The following is a 16,487-nucleotide window of genomic DNA, read 5'->3' as shown; positions in this document are numbered from 1 at the left end:
TGGAGGAGGGAGGCTGGGGTCCTCCTGACCTGGGTTCCATTCCCTCTCTACCTGCACACACTGCCTTCTATCAGAGAAACGGACTGGAGACAAAAACTGCAAAATATATCATAATTAATATGGGTTTGGGATATTCTATTTTTCTTGCATTTTACAGTGTGCTTGAAATTTAAGTGCCCAATTTTTAAAAAATTGCAAAAGCCCCTCTACTCCATCTTGCCTCAGCTGGCACACGGGACACTCACCACTCTCTCTGCGCGGCTGGGCAGCACCACGCTGGCCAGCGGGATGCTGACGGGCAGCTTGCTGGGCTGCACCGTGCTCAGTGGGATGCTGATGGGCAGGCTGGTGATGGCCTCCCCGCTGCTGCCATAGGCACGCTCCTTCAGACCCTGCAGCACACGCCGGCAACCACGCAGGTCAGCAGGCCCCAGGGGCCCCCAACCAACTGCCCCCACAGTCCTAGACCCTCAGGCCCCAGCTCTTCCCCGTGGAAGCTGCACTGGAATGTTCTAGGTACACTCCTGTCACTTCCAAAGGACACAGTGGACTCCTGAGGGGGGCTCTGCATCACACCAGTGCTCCCAGCCCAACAACACAGATAAACCCCGTCCGCCACCCAGACCCTGCACCCTCCACCGTGCCTGCCCAGTGTCGCCTGTGCCATTCCCACCAGCCCCAACTCGGGGCACACATTCTCCTCCACCCCGAGGTGACCAGGGCCCCCTCTCCTGCTAACCCTAAGCCCTGGGCATTGCCGCTTCAGCGTGAGCTCCAGGAGCACAGGCAGAGGGCGGGAGGGGCCTGGGCCGCACCTTCTCGCTGCTCTTCTCCCCGGCGAGCTGCAAGGCCCCGGGAGACGGGGGACGAGGGTCCTGAGGGCTCAGCTTCAGGCTGCTGGAGGTACTGGGGCTCTGGTAGGGAAGGCCGTTCTCCTTGGCGTGCTCAGCTCTGGGAGGAGAAGCCCCGGTCACTCTTGGGGAGCCCTCCTGGGGCAGCCCAGGCCCAGCACACAGCCCTGAAGCTCTTCCCAACTGAGGCACTCTCGCAGAGAAGGTCCTCCACAGACCCTGGGGGACTCACCGCGGGTGCAGCTCGCTGGCGGCCGCCCTGCTGGACGCTGCATGGTCCTGGCTCAGGTGCCGCCGCAGCACGATCTTGGCCGGGGAGAGCCTAGTGTAGTCAGGCACAGCCAGGCCAGACAGCTTCTCCAGCCGTGGCCGGCTGCCATGGCTGGGCGTGCAGGGCACCACCTCCTGGTCCAGGGGAGAGGCCAGGTACTGGGGAGTGTTCTGCTTAGATGAGGGCCGGCTCAAGGCGCTGCAGAGCTCATAGCTGGTGGCATGGCCGTTCATGGAGAGTTCCGGGCTCATGTTGCTGAAGCGGGGCAGCGAGAACTTGGCGCAGTCCAGCTCAAGGTGCAGCCTGCCGGGGTCAGCCTCCAGCTCGCGGCCCAGGGTGCCTTTCCCACGCAGGTGCGTGGACAGGGCATCATCGGGTGGCAAGCAGGACTTGAGCTGCAGAAGCTCCTGCTGCCGCTGGCTCTTCTCCAGCTCCACGATGCTGATCTGAGAAACAGAGGCAGCGTCAGACCCAAAGCCACGACAGACGGGGGCGCCATCCCTGGGACCCTGCCGCGCACGGCACCCAGGGGGAATTGCCGGATGCCAATCAACTGAGTATGATGGAAAAAACCAAAGTGGCCCATGGTCTAGCGTCAGGCCGGGAAGCCCCGGGGAGCGTGGATAAAATGGCACGTGAGTGGCAGGGACGGCTCCGTAGACGTGTACTCGTCAACAGGAAACACGCCACCAAGAACAGCAAGAAACACAAACATACACAGAGAGATCTCGTTCTGTGAAAAATAGATTTGTCAGCACAAAAACCACTAGGAAGACCGGAGGAAGGATCGCACCCCTCTCAAATGGAGCGGTGTTTCCTCCAAGCCGTCAGCCTGAGGGAAGTTTCTGCCTGTTGGTCTGTTCACTGTCTCTCTGTCTCCTTCCTACAATAGGCACGTGTGGTTTCGTTATGACACAAAAACATGACAGAAAGAGTCAGAATCCAAACTCATCCTCTCACAGAGATGGGAAGACCATGGGAACGAGGCCAGCAAACCCCTCTGTCCCACGCTGGCATCAGAAAGCAACGTATCCTGCAACCCTCAAACACTAAGAAATCTGCTTTCAGGAGCACGCCTTTAAGAAAAGCGTGAGAATTAGTCTTTGGTGTCAAGAAATGCATCACAGCATCATTTTATAGTAAGAATCAGACGTTTGAAAGGACTCCAAGGGCCCAGCAGCAGGGAACACGTTACATAACTGACAAAATTCCGCCGCAAGGAGTGGGACACGCTGGGAGGATACAGCCCTCATGGATGGAGCCTCCATAATGGAAATGCTGACACCACCCATCTTTCTGCTTTATTCTTGGTACCGCATGACAGCTACACACAAAAATCAACTCCTGGGAGCATTCTGAAAGGAAACGCACCACACACCGTGCCTCTCCATCCTCCTTGCACCTTCTAACTCACCTCATGTTTCTGTTACTAATCCATCAAATAGGACAAGGATTTTTTGTTGTTGTTGTTGTTTTTTGAGATAGGGTCTTGCTCTGTCACCCAGGCTGGAGTGCAGTAGCGTCATCATAATTCACTGCAGCCTCCAACTCCTGGGCTCAGGTGATCCTCCTGCCTCAGCCTCCTGAGTAGCTGGGACCACAGGCACCAACACACCCGGCTAATTTTTCTGTTCTTTGTAGAGACCAGGTCTTGCTCTTGCTCAAGATTGTCACAAATTATTTTATTTTACTGAGCAAATTCTTTTGTGACTCTTTCAGAAACCATTTACGAGAAGGCAGCTAGGAAATCTTAGTTCAGCAATGAGTGCTTGGCTAAATGAGCCCCAAGACGCTGGAGCAGAGGGGACAAGAGTGAGCAGAGTGGCCGGGCGCACTGGCTCATGCCTGTAATCCTAGCACTCTGGGAGGTCAACGTGGGAGGATCGCTCGAGGTCAGGAGTTCGAGACCAGCCTGAGCAAGAGTGAGACCCCATCTCTACTAAACATAGAAAGAAATTATATGGACAACTAAAAAATATATATATATAAAAATTAGCCAGGCATGGTGGTACATGCCTGTAGTCCCAGCTACTCGGGAGGCTGAGGCAGAAGGATTACCTGAGCCCAGGAGTTTGAGGTTGCTGTGAGCTAGGCTGACGCCATGGCACTCTAGCCAGGGCAACAGAGTGAGACTCTGTCTCAAAAAAAAAAAAAAAAGAGTGAGCAGAGCCTCCCCACGCTGCACAGGGGTCTGGCATGGCGAGTGTCCAGGGGCAACCCACCTGTCCCTCCGCCCCCACAACCCCTCTTCCAAGGGCTGCAACGTGGAGGCTCCTGGGCCACTGCCACCAAGGGGACCCCAAAGCTGAGGCCGTCCTGGGAGGAAGCAGCCGGCTTGCCTGGCGTACACAGCAGGAAGCCCCAAGACGCCCACCTGCAGCTCCAGGCAGTGCCGCTGCTTCTCCGAGATCTGGGTCCGCAGGGCCTGTTTCTCCTTCAGCAGCTTCTCCAGGGACAGTGTGGCCCAGTCCAGCTTTAGCTCCTCACACCGGGCCTTGAGCTGCGGGGACAGAATGCGGCGGCTGCAGCAATAACCTGGCAAGCGGGGCCCGTGGACAGAATGGGGTGGGGATCCATGCTCTCCAGAACACCAGGCCGAGGCCCCCAGGACACAAGAGACATGGCCTCAGTGCCACACCTAGGGCAGGGAGGGGCGAAGCAGGTGCGTGAGCACCACGGCCTGAGCGGTCTGTGCCGTCTGTACAGGCTCCAGGAGCCCCGGCAGGGGCAGAGCGCGGGCAGCCACACACATGCAGGCCCGTCCGTCTAGTGCTCTGCCAGAGCTCTGGAAGGCTGCACAGGAAGTCTACGGAGGAGCTAAGGACAGAGGGATCAGAGGGGAGGATCCGGAATCGAGCTAAGGACAGAGGGATCAGAGGGGAGGATCCGGAATCTCCCGCTGTAGATAAGCAAGGCTGTGGAAAGCCCAACCAGCTCCAGGCAGGGCCCTCTGGTCACTGATGAGCCCAGCCCCTGCCCCGCTGATTAGGGAGTTGGGTTGACAGGCTTCCAGCCCTGCCAGGGCACCGAGGAGCACCGATGTGGGTACCCACCAGCTGCAGGCTCTGGCTGCGGAGCTGGCTATTGTCCTTTTCCAGCTGCTCCGACTGCTCCCGCAGCTGCTGGTTGTGCGCAGAGATCTCCTTCTGCGCCTGGATCAGGTCGTTATAGGTCAGGGCCTTCACTCCCAGCTGTGGACACACATGGACACACAGGCGGTGGGCACACTGGGCCCCGAGGGGGTAACCACCCCACAACCCAGCCCCAGGGCAGCCCACTTGACTCCCCAGGCCCCAGTCCTCTCCCCATCTGGGTGATGCATCCATAAAGGCAAGGGGGCCAACAGGAGATGCCCTGCCAGATCCAGGCCACCCCAGGCTTCACCTGCCTGCCCACCCCAGCCCAGCCCCGGGCCAGACCTCATCCAGTTTCTGCTGGAAAAGCCTCCTGATCTCCTCCTTCTGCGCCTGGCAGTGGCTGAAAAGCTGCTGCGCCGTGCCCAGCAGCTGGGTGTTCTTCTCCTGCAGGGGATGGGGCAGGTGACCCCAGGGCCTGCCAGCGAAGGCCCCAGGCCCTGACCCTCCACAACACCCTCAAACGGGCCCCCACAGACATGCTGATGAAGAGCTCCATGTGTGGGGGCTTCAGGCACGGGGCCACCACACATCCCAGTGGCCCGGAGACCACCAATTTCTCTGAGGATTTATCCCAGGAAGTACCAAAAGTGGGCTTTTCCCATGAATTTACAAGAAGTCTGTTACTAGAACAGCAAAACTTCAGACCACCCCAATAGCCTATCTACACAGGAAGGGGTGGTTCCTAAATGCGACACGACACTGGGAGCCACTTAAATGTGACAACCTCCAGACACCAATGGAAAATAAGGCCTCAGCAGCTGTCAGCTAAGCAGGGGGAGATGTGCACATGTCTGCGAACAGTACGGCACGAGCCTCTTCAGCTTTTACAGCAACATCCGAGTCCCAACAAAAAACCAAGGCTCAGCCACAACGCGACCATGGGATCACAGGCCACCTGAGCCTCCTGCCAGAGATGTTTCTAGACTGTAGCACCTTCAAGCGCCAGAATCACTGTTCCCTACATCCCTTAGCTGAGACAAAGGACCAGGCGGCAAGGTGGTCTCTGGGTTCAGCTGTGCTCCGCCAGCCTGGAGACAATGCAGTCCCCTGCACCCAAGCCCCAGGGCTATGACGAGAAGATGGACCATGGCAAGCTCAGAGCCACAGGGAGACACAGAGCCAGGGACAACCCAGCCTCTCTGAGCTGTGCACCCTCCCCCCTGAGGCAATGACACCCACTAGGCACCAAGGGCGCTGGAGCCCTGACTGGAGGGGGCTGGCTCCCCACGGCTGGGCCCCAGGCAGCCTTGACAGCGGGGGCCTCAGGTGTGAAGCTCAGCCAGTGAGGGGCAGGTAAGGGCAGGAGAGCCTGCTCAGACGCGCTACTCCCCGGGGCCTGCATGGCACCAGAGCTAATGCCACGCAGCAGGAGACAGGCGCAGCACAGGTGGAACCCACCTTCTCCTGGTCCAGCAGCTGCTGCAGGTTGGCCTTGTACTGAGGGGTCTTTGTATATGCCAAGAACTGCAGGTACTGAATCTTGAAGGACTCTGGGGAGAGAGACATGTGACGTGGTTTTGGGGAAGCACTCTGACACATGTGACCCACCTGAGGCCACGGGGAAGAGGGAGCAGTGGTGCAGAAACAAGCTCTGGACTTGGCCCACCCAGCGCCCACGCGACAGCCTGCTCAGAGCGGCTCCTTGGGTGCCTGTTCTGGCCCAGGGCCTCCCCTCTCCTGTCATCGCAGGACTGTCATGAGCTCATCAAAGCAGGACATGCCTGCACCCTCACGCCACGGGGAGCACCAGAGCATGGGGGGGCCTGCCCAGGCCCTCTCTCCCCTGGACAGCTGACCGTTCTCTGGGGGACTGCCCTGGGCACTGCAGGGTGCTGAGCAGTGTCCCTGCTTGCCACCAACTCCATGCCAGGAGCACCCCCCCTCATGACAACTGAACATGTCCCCAGAGATCACCCAGGGCCCCCTGGGGTGAGAATGTTGACCTCAGACAACCCCGGGGCCCATCTGCTAACGCCTCTAGCAGACTGGATCCCAGGCCCTGCCACTCGTGTGGAGTCCAGCGCAACTGTCCCAGGGGCTGCTGCCAAGCAAGAGTTGTGACCCTCTGTCAGCTGGGACCCCCACATGCCCAGGCCCCCTCCCCGCACAGCTCACCTAGCAGCTTCTGCAGCGCAGGCGGGGTGGGCGCCCCCAGCAGCGGGTTGGGGGAAGGCCGCTGCACGCTCGGAGGTAGCTGGTAGAAGGGGCTATGAGGTGACCTGTAGGCATCTGCATGAGAGGACGGACCACGAGTCAACCCAACCACACTCCCAAGGAGCCAAGGACCATCCCATGGACTTCCCGGTTCCTTAAGGAGAAGCTCAACACATTACCCAGAGTCCAAGACAGTGCTGACCGCCAAGGCGGAGGCCCCTCTGGAAGCCTCCCTCTAGTCCCCAACAGCAGCATTTACACTGCCAGACCCTGGCTGGCAACATGGTGAAAAAGCCCCTTGTGCCCACTGGTGAGACTCTGCCAGGACTGGCCCCAGCCTGGTGTGCAGGGCCCCTCTCTCTGAAGGTGGGACGCGGACAGGGTGGGGTCTGGGGACCCTGGGGCAGAGCCACCACAGAGGCAGAGCTGCTGGGACGCTGTACACCTGAGACCCAAGAGGGCCCATCCCTCCGAGGGGCTCCCCAGGCTGCTGCACAGCAGGTGAGGCGTGGCCTGGAGGTGGCGGCGAGGACGGGACTCACCCTGGGGCGAGGGGGATGCTGTCTGGGACGCGGTCTGCGTGTGCAGGAGATCCAGTGCAGTTTGGCTCTTCTTGGGCCTTCGCTCGGGGTTTGCAGTGCTCATCTTCTTGGGGCGCCCGCGCTTGCGGCCAGCCATCTTCCGCCCCTTCTTGTTCAGCTTCTTCTTTCGGGCCTTGGAGGGGGACGGCTTCTTGACGGGGGCTGCTCCGGCTTTGTCTTCCTCAGCACCGGAATCCTGCACAACACAGGGGGCGATGGCAGGGCGAGGGCGGGACACCACGGGAGCTGTACCTGCCGGCCAGGGCAATGCAGGGCTTACCACGGGGGCGTCCGTGAGGCCGGCCGCCTTGCTCTCGGTCACCTTGGTGGGTGTGGTCGCGTTGCTCTTATTCTCCCGCTGCTGCCGGCGCCGAGCTGCCTCTTGTTCCTCCTGCAGAGGAAGAGCTGGATGGCGCTGCAGAGTCTGACACTAGCCAGAGGCCCTCCTGTGCCCAGGGACTTGCATCCCACACCCAAGGGGCCGTCCGCACAGATGAGGGAGCTTAGACACAGACCTCTCGAGCTCCCACATGCCACCCAACGTGGCACCCACAGCCGCACGCACAAAAGCAGACACCCTCACCCGCAAGAAGCCAGGCAGCCTCTGAACCATGAACCACACCAACAATAGACCCCCAGGTGCAAAGATGAGAAGCCCCTCCTTGCCTGTCCCTCCCGCCTCCCCTCTTGGTGAGATGCACCAAGGCCCCACCAGTGGGTGCTCTGTGCACACTTTGTTCTCTTCAGTGAGTTACTGGAAACGCCCTCTAGATGGGAGGTGCACGCGGTGCGATCAGCCTTCGATGGTGCCTAATGGCAGTGCCAAGAAGCAACCCCTCTGCACCGGAAACAAGGAACGCTCCAGCCTCAGGTGGTGGCAGCACAGACCACAGCCCGCTGGCGCACCAGGGCAGCACAACGGGGAGCAGATCCCTCGTCCTGAACTTCACAGCCAGTCGCCAATCACCAAAAATAACCTTTAGGACACCATGACTCACCCAATGACTACCCCCAGATTGTTATTAAGAAGATTGGCCCAGGTCAACCTATCAAAGACGAGGACAAGCACAGACAGAGACAGAGACAGAGAGAGCTGGGGAGGACGGGGGTGGGAAAGGCTGCGGGGCTCAGACCCCACAGGAACTGCAGGGCTACCTGCGGGACCCATCACTGCCATTATCCTGCCTTAACCCAGCCACTCCGGAACGTGTCAGGTTTTCACATAGCAGCATGTCCACATTATTACTCAAGGAAGAAAACACATGAACTTACCCTGAGTTTTGGATTTTTCAGACTAGAAAAATAGTTTTCAAGCTAAAAAGAAAAGAAAAGAAAAACTCGCATTAGAAGCGAGTCCCGCATTCTGTCAGGACGAAAGGGACACCCCAGATGACATCACATATTCTGGGACACCAAGCACATGGCTGGATCCCGCTGGCGGCAGACAAGGGTGTGACCCAACCCTGCCATGGCAGGCATCATCCTTGATTCACCAACGAGCCACAGCTGGGCACGTGGGCCATGTTCCCAGGACACGGAGTTAGCTGAGAACAGGGGTGGCGGGTGGTCAGGACCGGGATTCCCTGGACAGGAGCTGACTCGGCTCTCTCAGGTCCAACAGGCTGACAGAGGCCCCAGCGGGGTTGTAAGGGGCCACAGAGCAGGGGTCCCGCCGGGACACTCACTATGGTCCGGTCAATAGTGTGCAAGTAGTAGGAGACTGGCTTCCCTGTCCACGACACGGAGCCCTTCAGGGGCGACAGCTCCACGACGCGCATGATGGTGCCGATGTCTGCACACACAACAGACGGGTTAGCGCCACAGCTGCCCCCGCCTTAACCACCCGCCACAGCACCTTCAGCAGATGCACGTCAAATGCTTAAAATTACTGATACTAATCAAAGCAACATGACAGTGTCTTACCACTCAAGTTTCTACTGTTTATTCTGAAGTTTAGAGGTGCAAAGGGCTTCGAGGACACGATCCTGCCACCTGAAACATAAACACCGATCACTGCCACGTATGGGAAAGTGGACACACATACAGACAAGCATGGAGCAAGTCACACAGAAGGAACTGAACACACAACAACCACGGCTCGGAGTCCCATCCGTCTTCCTACAAGTTGAACCAAAACTATGCAGTACCTTCCGTGTTTGAGCCTGTCATACAACCTTCCTTTAAAAAACATCCCCAAGTCCTCACAAAATCCCAAGCACGGACCCCAACCCAGCACTCGCACACATGGGGTGGGCTCCCCAGAGGAAGCTGCTCAGCCAGCCACAGGCTCGGCCCACACAGGACACCCCGAGGTGCAGGGCCCAGGACAGACACTGCAAGGGAAGGTGCAGCCGGAGGTGGAGCTCATCTGGGGTGATTTCCAGGACTTTTTGTTAAATGAGAAAAAGAGGGCAGACCAGTATGCACATAGCAGGTTCTCTGAACATCCTACAAGGCCCAAGCAGGAACCCCAAGAAGGGTGCCCACTGGAGCCAGAGGGACAAGGCTGGGCCTCTCCAGGCCACGGAACATGGGCAAACGTGCCACTCATCCCAGACTAAGACCTGAGAGGAACGAAGGCAAACCCCCAACGGGCCACAGGTAAACCAATCCAGCTGCAGGTTCCAACAGGCAGCAGCCACAGAGCAAAAGTAATTATCTCAACCAACTCTTCAACATGCGTCTGTGCGTCCTTAATGTGACAAATTCAAGGATGAAAAGAACCACAGACAAATCCTGACCTTCACTCAGTAAGTCTGCTGTTAAATATCAGTATTACTATTAACAGCAATCATGGAACTTCCACGTAGACTGTATAAAATACATCATAAATAAATATATTAGCCCTTTCAGGAACCAAATTTCTCAGTGTAAAAAAGAAACAAATACAAAAATCAAAGATCATAATGTTAAATTTAAATTGAAAAACTCAAAACGAATCCATTTATACACACACCCCCACCACCCAGCTCTCTCCTCCCAAAGCTGCACCACTCTGTGACCAGGAGGAGCAGGGAAGGGATGGTCCTAGGCTGGGCCAGGCACAGACAAGGTCAGGCCGCTGCTCCATCATGTCCGAAACAAGCGAACAAGCTCAAAAGCTAATAGGGCCATGTCAAAAGGTGGCAGGGCAGCCTGACAGGCTCTCAGTGGCACACAGCGACCTCTGCCACACAAGGACCACGCTGGTGACAGCTGCTCTTCCAAGGACCCGTGAGGTCCACCAGCCGGCAGTGCTCCAACTAGGGGGTTGGGAGGACACCATGGGGACGTCAGGAAGCAGTGCTCTCGCCAGAGACCACCCGGGCGGGCAAGCTACTATGCACTCAGGGGCCAGGAGGGACCTCCAATGGGAAGTGGGGGTTCTGGGCAGCGCCACGTGACATGACAAAGCACTGCCGCTGCGGGGCACCTGGGCCCAGCCATGCGCAACGAGCTGGTGTCCCACATGCAGGAAGCAGAGCAAGGAGAGACACATCAAAGCAAAAGTGCAGGCCAGGAGTGGTGGCTCTCGCCTGTAATCCTAGCACTCTGGGATGCCAAGGTGGGAGGATAGCTTGGGGTCACGAGTTTGAGACCAGCCTGAGCAAGAGCGAGACCCCATCTCTACTAAAAATAGAAACAAATTAGCTGGACCACTAAAAATATATAAAAAAATTAGCCGCGCGTGGTAGTGCACGTCTATAGTCCCAGCTACTGGGAGGCTGAGGCAGAAGGATGGCTTGAGCCTAAGAGTTGGAAGTTGCCGTGAGCTAGTCTGACGCCACGGCACTCTAACCCGGCCAACAGAGCAAGACTCTGTCTCCAAAAAAAAAAAGCACACGTGCAGAGATCTGCCCAGGACGCCAGGCAGGTGACAGGGCTAGAGACGAGAGGTCACCACGACAGCCACAGCCACAACCACCACCCACAGCCAGGCCCAGGTGCTGCCTGGACAGTCGGGGAAACACCCCCAAGGGGTACTCCTAGGCAGTGGGGTGGGGCCAGGGAGCAGGTGGCAGGGCCCTGGGAATCCCGGGCTCTCTGAGTGTGACAGCGAGGTCAGGAGGCCTTAAGCCCAGGAGAGGCGCTTGGCTAGAGAAGGAAGTGTGTCCTCAGTTAAGGTTTAAGATAATTTAGGACCACCCTCTGCTCACAGGAGGGCACAAGTGCGCAAGCACACACACACACATACACACACGCGCATGCCAAGCCCCCCTGGACACAAGTCATCAGTGCTAAAGGCAGCTGGAGACTGGGTCCTGCTGGGCCTGTGGGCTCTCGCCTGCCTGCCATCTTTACAAACCGTGGGAGAACCCATCGCACCGGTCTCCCACCTCAGGAGGCAGCCCTAGAGCTGCAGCACCAGCTCAGAGCTCAGGCCCTGTTAGCTTCCCGCAGTGACAGCCCCAGGCCAGGGCGGGGAGTGTCCAGCACTCACCTCCAATGTGACACTGCAAACTAAGGGACAGTGGAACAGGGAACACAGGGAGGTGCCTGGCGCCAGGGCACCGCTGCAGGAGCCCAGTGTCTCCGCAGCCACCGCCCCATCAGGGCCACGTCCGGGCACCCGGGACTGTGGACTCTGGGAAGGAACTCAAGGTAGACAGGGGGTGGGCGGGGCACGTACCTTCCTTCATATTTGCGAACCGCTCCTTCAGCTGGTGATCCACCTCAGGACCAAAGGCAAAGTTATTCACAAATATAACACTGCAAAACAACGTGCCAGTTGAGTAAGACCAAGGCTCCGTCTCCACAGGCGCAAAGCATCCAGTGCAGTCTGCAGTGACCGCCTGCCAGCGCCAGGCTCTGCCCACACCCCAGCCTGCCTGCCGCGGCCGCGAGTCCCCAGTGGGAGCCACATCGGGCACTGCCAGTGCAGGCGGGAGAGAAGCACTTCTTTGGAACGGGGCAGAAAACAGGGTAAGCTGCTTGTTTTGAATCCTAACAGTTTTAAAAATCAAGAATCTGGAAACATTCACCAGCAACCCCTCCCGGTTACTCAGCACAGCAAGAAGGGCCTCAGCTCCAGGAAGGCAACAGAGATGGAACACCAAGCAGGGTTCCCATCCTGCCTCCATCTGCAGGAGGGGCAAGACACCAGAGCGTGGGCCCAGGTGGAGGCGTCCTCGGGCACCGTTGGGAGAACAGACACGCATGGGCCCGGGGTGCTGGGCCCACTGTCCCTGTCTGACAGGGTGTCCCCAGGGACTGCACAGGGGCAGGCTGGGAGTGAGAGCCGTGAGTTCAGGAGGCCACAGGATGGGAGCAGGGGCTAGAAAAGACCCTTGGGAACTTGTGTTTACAGAAAAGGAAGCCCCAGGACACCTAGCTCCACAGCTACCACCCTGCTGCGTTTTAGAAGCAAGGGAAAGTGCCACTGGTCCCCACAAGGACACCAGGAGATGCCCCAGCCAGGAAGCAGACCTGCGGAGCTGCCTCGCATGGCCAAGGCCTGCTCACAGTCTGCCCACAGGAAGGGCAAGCCAGACCCAGACCACAGGGCAGAGCCCACAGAGCCGTCAACAGGGTGGATGTCAAGCAGAGACTCGGTCCCAGAGGCTAAGGGTACAAGACCCACATGAGCTAGAACTGGAAAGCCAACAGGACGCCAGGAAAGCCCTCAGCTTAAGGGGTTAACAGACGATGACCACGGCCTGAGTGCGGCTGGTCAGCACAAGCCCAGTGTCTCGGGTAGCTCCCACAGGAGGGACCCTGCTGCACTCCCAACCCCCTGGATGGGGCCACCCATAGGGCAGCGGGATCCCCCAGACCGGGTGGGACACCTGCCCATGGGCACAGCGGGCCCGGCCATGTCCCGATGGCACCACCTGGGAGAGATCCCCACACTCCACTCACGCACAGATCAGCGGGCGGCACATGCCATGCAGGCAGTTGTGCCTAGATGGGGCAGGGTGGGGGGGACCCCAAGACTCGGCTCCATGAGCTGCTGGCACCAGGAGCCTCCAGGTGAGGTGCGTGGGAGCTGGGTTGAGAGCAGCCTGCCCAGAGGTGCAGCGGACACAAGTCGCTCGAGGCGGCAGGGACAACGGACAAGGAGACGGGAAAACACCCAGACCCAGCTGGGGGGCAGCAAAGGAGCCCAGCGCAGAGGAGACAACAGGGCGAGAACCTGTACACAGGCTCGGGGCTGGGCTTGGTGACAAGTGCCACTGCAAAAGCAGGTGACGGGCAGGGGCGTTTCTGCCCTTCTGACCCTCAGAGGGAGATCCTGGCATGAGGAGAGGCCTGGGGTGCACAGGGACCATGGCCTGCCCTGAGCCTGGCCCCATGCCCACCACCCACCCTAGCACTATGCCCCACAGCCCGCGTACCTCGTATTGGCGATGCGCTCTCTCCACTCTTCTGAGAGGAAGTCGCCTCTCTCCAACTGCAAGAGAAGACAGCAGTGGCATTCATTCCCGAGGCCTCATCTGGCTTTGTTGCCCAGCCCAACCAAGCCCACCCCGTCCTACAAAGAAACAATGAAATGGGCACACGGTCGCTCGACGGAATGACGCAAGAGAAGCCCAGGGCACCACCAGCCACTGCTCTGAGGGCAGGAGGGGACAGTGGAGGGACGAGTGGGGATGGGGCAAGACCACCGAGGAGTCCACAGCAGAGCTAGGTGGGCAAACGCTCCAGCACTCACTCGAGTCAGAGGGCAGAGCCCACCTGGGCACAAGTGCACACTGGGAAGCCCCAGTGCCCTGCCCAGATGCTTTCCTACAGAAGCTCAAACTCGGAGGCTCCAGGCACCCCAGGACGAGGCAGCCAGCAGCCGTGCCTATGTCCCCACTGTGCTGACCCCAAGCCACCCCGAGGGAGGCAGCATGGTACTGGGGTATGCCAACACCCCAAACAGGCTGCAGGACACATGCACGTGGCTCCCTCCTTCTCAGCTGACCACAGACGCACAGGCAGAGAAGGTGGACCGTCTGTAGATGGAGGAGGGCAGGGGAGGGTCCCTGCAGCATATGCCCTTTGGCCCCTGCTGGACACAGAGCAGTTTCTACCAGGCGACTACCCGCTACGCAGTGGCTCTGGTTATAGACTAATGTCCTCCACCCTCCACAGACCAAGGTCTGTCAGGGAGAGCAGCTCTCATTAACCTACGTCCAGAGCCACAACGTTCAGAAAACTGATGTATCCGGTTTCATATTTCTTCGAAAACACACCACCTCCTCCGTTCCTAGATCTATACCCAAGAGAAATAAAAATACGTCCACAGGAATCAGCACACAAATGCCTATGATAGACGACATGACTCACAAAGCCAGGTGGGAACAGCCCAGCATCACACATGGAACATTCACACGTGGAACATCACTCAGCCATGAAAAAGGACAAGGCTCTGACACAGGCTGCAGCGTGGATGGACCTTGAGGACATTGTGTTCAGTGAGAGATGCCACACACAGAAAAACGCAGTGTGTGATTTCATTCACATGAAATGTTCAGAATAGGCAGATCCACACAGACGGGACGTGGATTCGTAGGTGCCAGGGCTGAGGGGACGAGAAGTACCAGCTTACGCATCACGCCTGAGGCCCACACCGGCACCCCTGCGGGCTGTGCAGTGACCAGGACACCCACCTCGCATGGCACCGCAGGCCTGGTGCCCAGCCCAGAGCATCTGTCAGGACGGCCAGGAAGACCCTGAGCAGAAATGGCCCCACGAGTGGATGGCTACCCCACTGTGACAAGGCTGTCCACCTGGGCCAGCAACAGCCACACGTCCTCCAAGAGGCCACCCACAGACGGAAGCGATGGGGCATGAGGTAGGAAAGACAGGTGACCACCCTGAGCCTTGGGTGTTGGGACGCCTCCACATCCCCAGGCCCCCACGTCCCCGTCTCTACCTCCCTCCGCCCTGAGCAGCCCCAGCATCTCCCTGGTACCCCAGATAAGCCACCAGGCCTGGAGACGTGACTCAGGCCCACAGTCCCTGACGGCAGTGCAGGCTGTGTCCACAGAAGGCACCGGTGAGGCTGCCCTTGAGGTGTCCAGGAGCCTGGACAGGCCCCACCTTGTGTTACCTCAGGTGCTGCTGGGCCTAAACTGCCTCTATCACGGGCGGCACCTCCAGGGAGGCCATGGACCTCTGCAGCCCTGTTGTCCTGCCAACGTGCCGAGCAGCCCGGCACCACCACCAGAGTCGTCTCTGCCTGGCCTGATGCCCAGGGAGGCCACGGTGGACGCAACCCAGGCCAGGATGTGCCAGGGCCTCAAACACAGCCCTGGCTGAATGTCCCATCAGGGCAGCCACCCTGTCTTGGGGCCAGCCCTGTCACAGTCCTGACACATATTCCTGGAGGGTGGCAGATCTTACACAGAGTACCAGGAAGAACCTCTGCAGAGGTGGCTCCACCCGCAGCTGTGGGCCTTCCTCACGTGGTACTTCACTGATGCCACAGCCACCCGAGGTGCTGCTAGCTCTGCTCACGCTCTGGACTCAAGAAACCACTGCAAGGGGCTGACAGCACAGAGCTGAGCCTGGCCTAGTTTCTGCCCGGGGGATGGCTCCAGGCTCCAGGAGGACCAGGGCAGAGTTGGCAGCAGCCGGCAGCACTGGCCCAGTCCTTGCTGGCCTGGTCCGTGCCAGCCTCTGTGGCGGGGTGGCGAGCCCGCCTCAGCCCAGAAGCAGGTTCTGGGCCTGGAAAAAGTCACCGTGCTATTTTTAGGCTCCTGGTTTTCCTCTTTGCTTCTTGAGGAACGGAAGGCAGGACTCCAGCGTGCCAACCAGGGCACCTGGTCAAAGCCACAGGAAGCTGTGGGGAGGGGTTTTTCAAATTTCAGGACACAAGTTCCTGCCAAAAAGGGCACTGAAACAGGCTAAGGCTGTTTGACTGACAGCAAGGCTGGCCGTGACATGGGCACTCTCGGAAGCCGAGGACCGATGCTGAAGCACAGGCTGGCACAGGTGCCACCACGTCCCTGCAGTGGGTTGCTCTGGACACAGACACCAAGGCCACAAGGAGTGGCATCCTTTTCAGAGAATGCCACTCCCAGCCACATCTCAGGAGCCACTGGCACGACCATGACACCCTAACCTGCACGAGGGCAGCGCGAGGAGCACCTACTTTGTGCCCCATGAGACGGCACCACTCGCAGCCGCCTCACTGACCTCAAACCCAGCAGGCCAGGTGCTGCCACTGCCAACGACAAAGACGCAGAAGAAGGAAGGAGAAACCACTGCCCAGGGCAGCCCCACCGCCAACACTCCCTCCTCCGACGTCCACACTGTGTTTGGAACCGCATGGCTCTCCCTCCCGGGTGCGTGAAGCCTCAGGAACCTTCAGCCAGAATACAACGGACACAGGCACCAGGCTAGCAGAACTACCCAAATGGGCTCACCGCGTGGTCACCCTGAATCACACTCAGAAACATCAGGGGACAGAGACCAACACGTGCCTTCTGCTGGGAGGAGATTCTGGAAGAGCTTTTCGCCAAGAGAGGGGAAGGGCAGCTGGGCCCCAGCTTCACACGTGTAAGCCCTGCCACAGCCGGACTCC

General features: G+C 58.9%; 1 protein-coding gene across 6 annotated transcripts in view; it reads right to left on the bottom strand.

Annotated features, from left to right (window-relative positions):
• DOT1L (DOT1 like histone lysine methyltransferase) overlaps positions 1-16,487 on the bottom strand; it is a 52,569-nt gene that overhangs the window by 13,136 nt on the left and 22,946 nt on the right. For all 6 annotated transcript variants that reach the window (XR_006733530.1, XM_045543955.1, XM_045543994.1 and 3 more), the window contains 15 exons: positions 13,309-13,364; positions 11,604-11,683; positions 8,918-8,986; positions 8,680-8,786; positions 8,267-8,308; positions 7,275-7,385; positions 6,956-7,190; positions 6,375-6,488; positions 5,658-5,749; positions 4,542-4,643; positions 4,176-4,313; positions 3,497-3,622; positions 1,084-1,568; positions 816-951; positions 246-392 (listed from right to left, as the gene is read on the bottom strand). Coding sequence is in view for 5 of the 6 variants with exons in the window: in XM_045543955.1 (XP_045399911.1) it covers positions 246-392; positions 816-951; positions 1,084-1,568; positions 3,497-3,622; positions 4,176-4,313; positions 4,542-4,643; positions 5,658-5,749; positions 6,375-6,488; positions 6,956-7,190; positions 7,275-7,385; positions 8,267-8,308; positions 8,680-8,786; positions 8,918-8,986; positions 11,604-11,683; positions 13,309-13,364 (2,040 nt within the window). In the remaining variant the exon portion in view is untranslated. The remainder of the gene's footprint in view (positions 1-245; positions 393-815; positions 952-1,083; positions 1,569-3,496; positions 3,623-4,175; positions 4,314-4,541; positions 4,644-5,657; positions 5,750-6,374; positions 6,489-6,955; positions 7,191-7,274; positions 7,386-8,266; positions 8,309-8,679; positions 8,787-8,917; positions 8,987-11,603; positions 11,684-13,308; positions 13,365-16,487) is intronic.

The sequence above is a fragment of the Lemur catta genome, chromosome 1, assembly GCF_020740605.2.
Source record: "Lemur catta isolate mLemCat1 chromosome 1, mLemCat1.pri, whole genome shotgun sequence".
Taxonomy (NCBI): Eukaryota; Metazoa; Chordata; class Mammalia; order Primates; family Lemuridae; genus Lemur; species Lemur catta.
The sequence above is the reverse complement of the archived record's forward strand: the minus strand, read 5'-3'. Positions and strand labels throughout refer to the sequence as shown.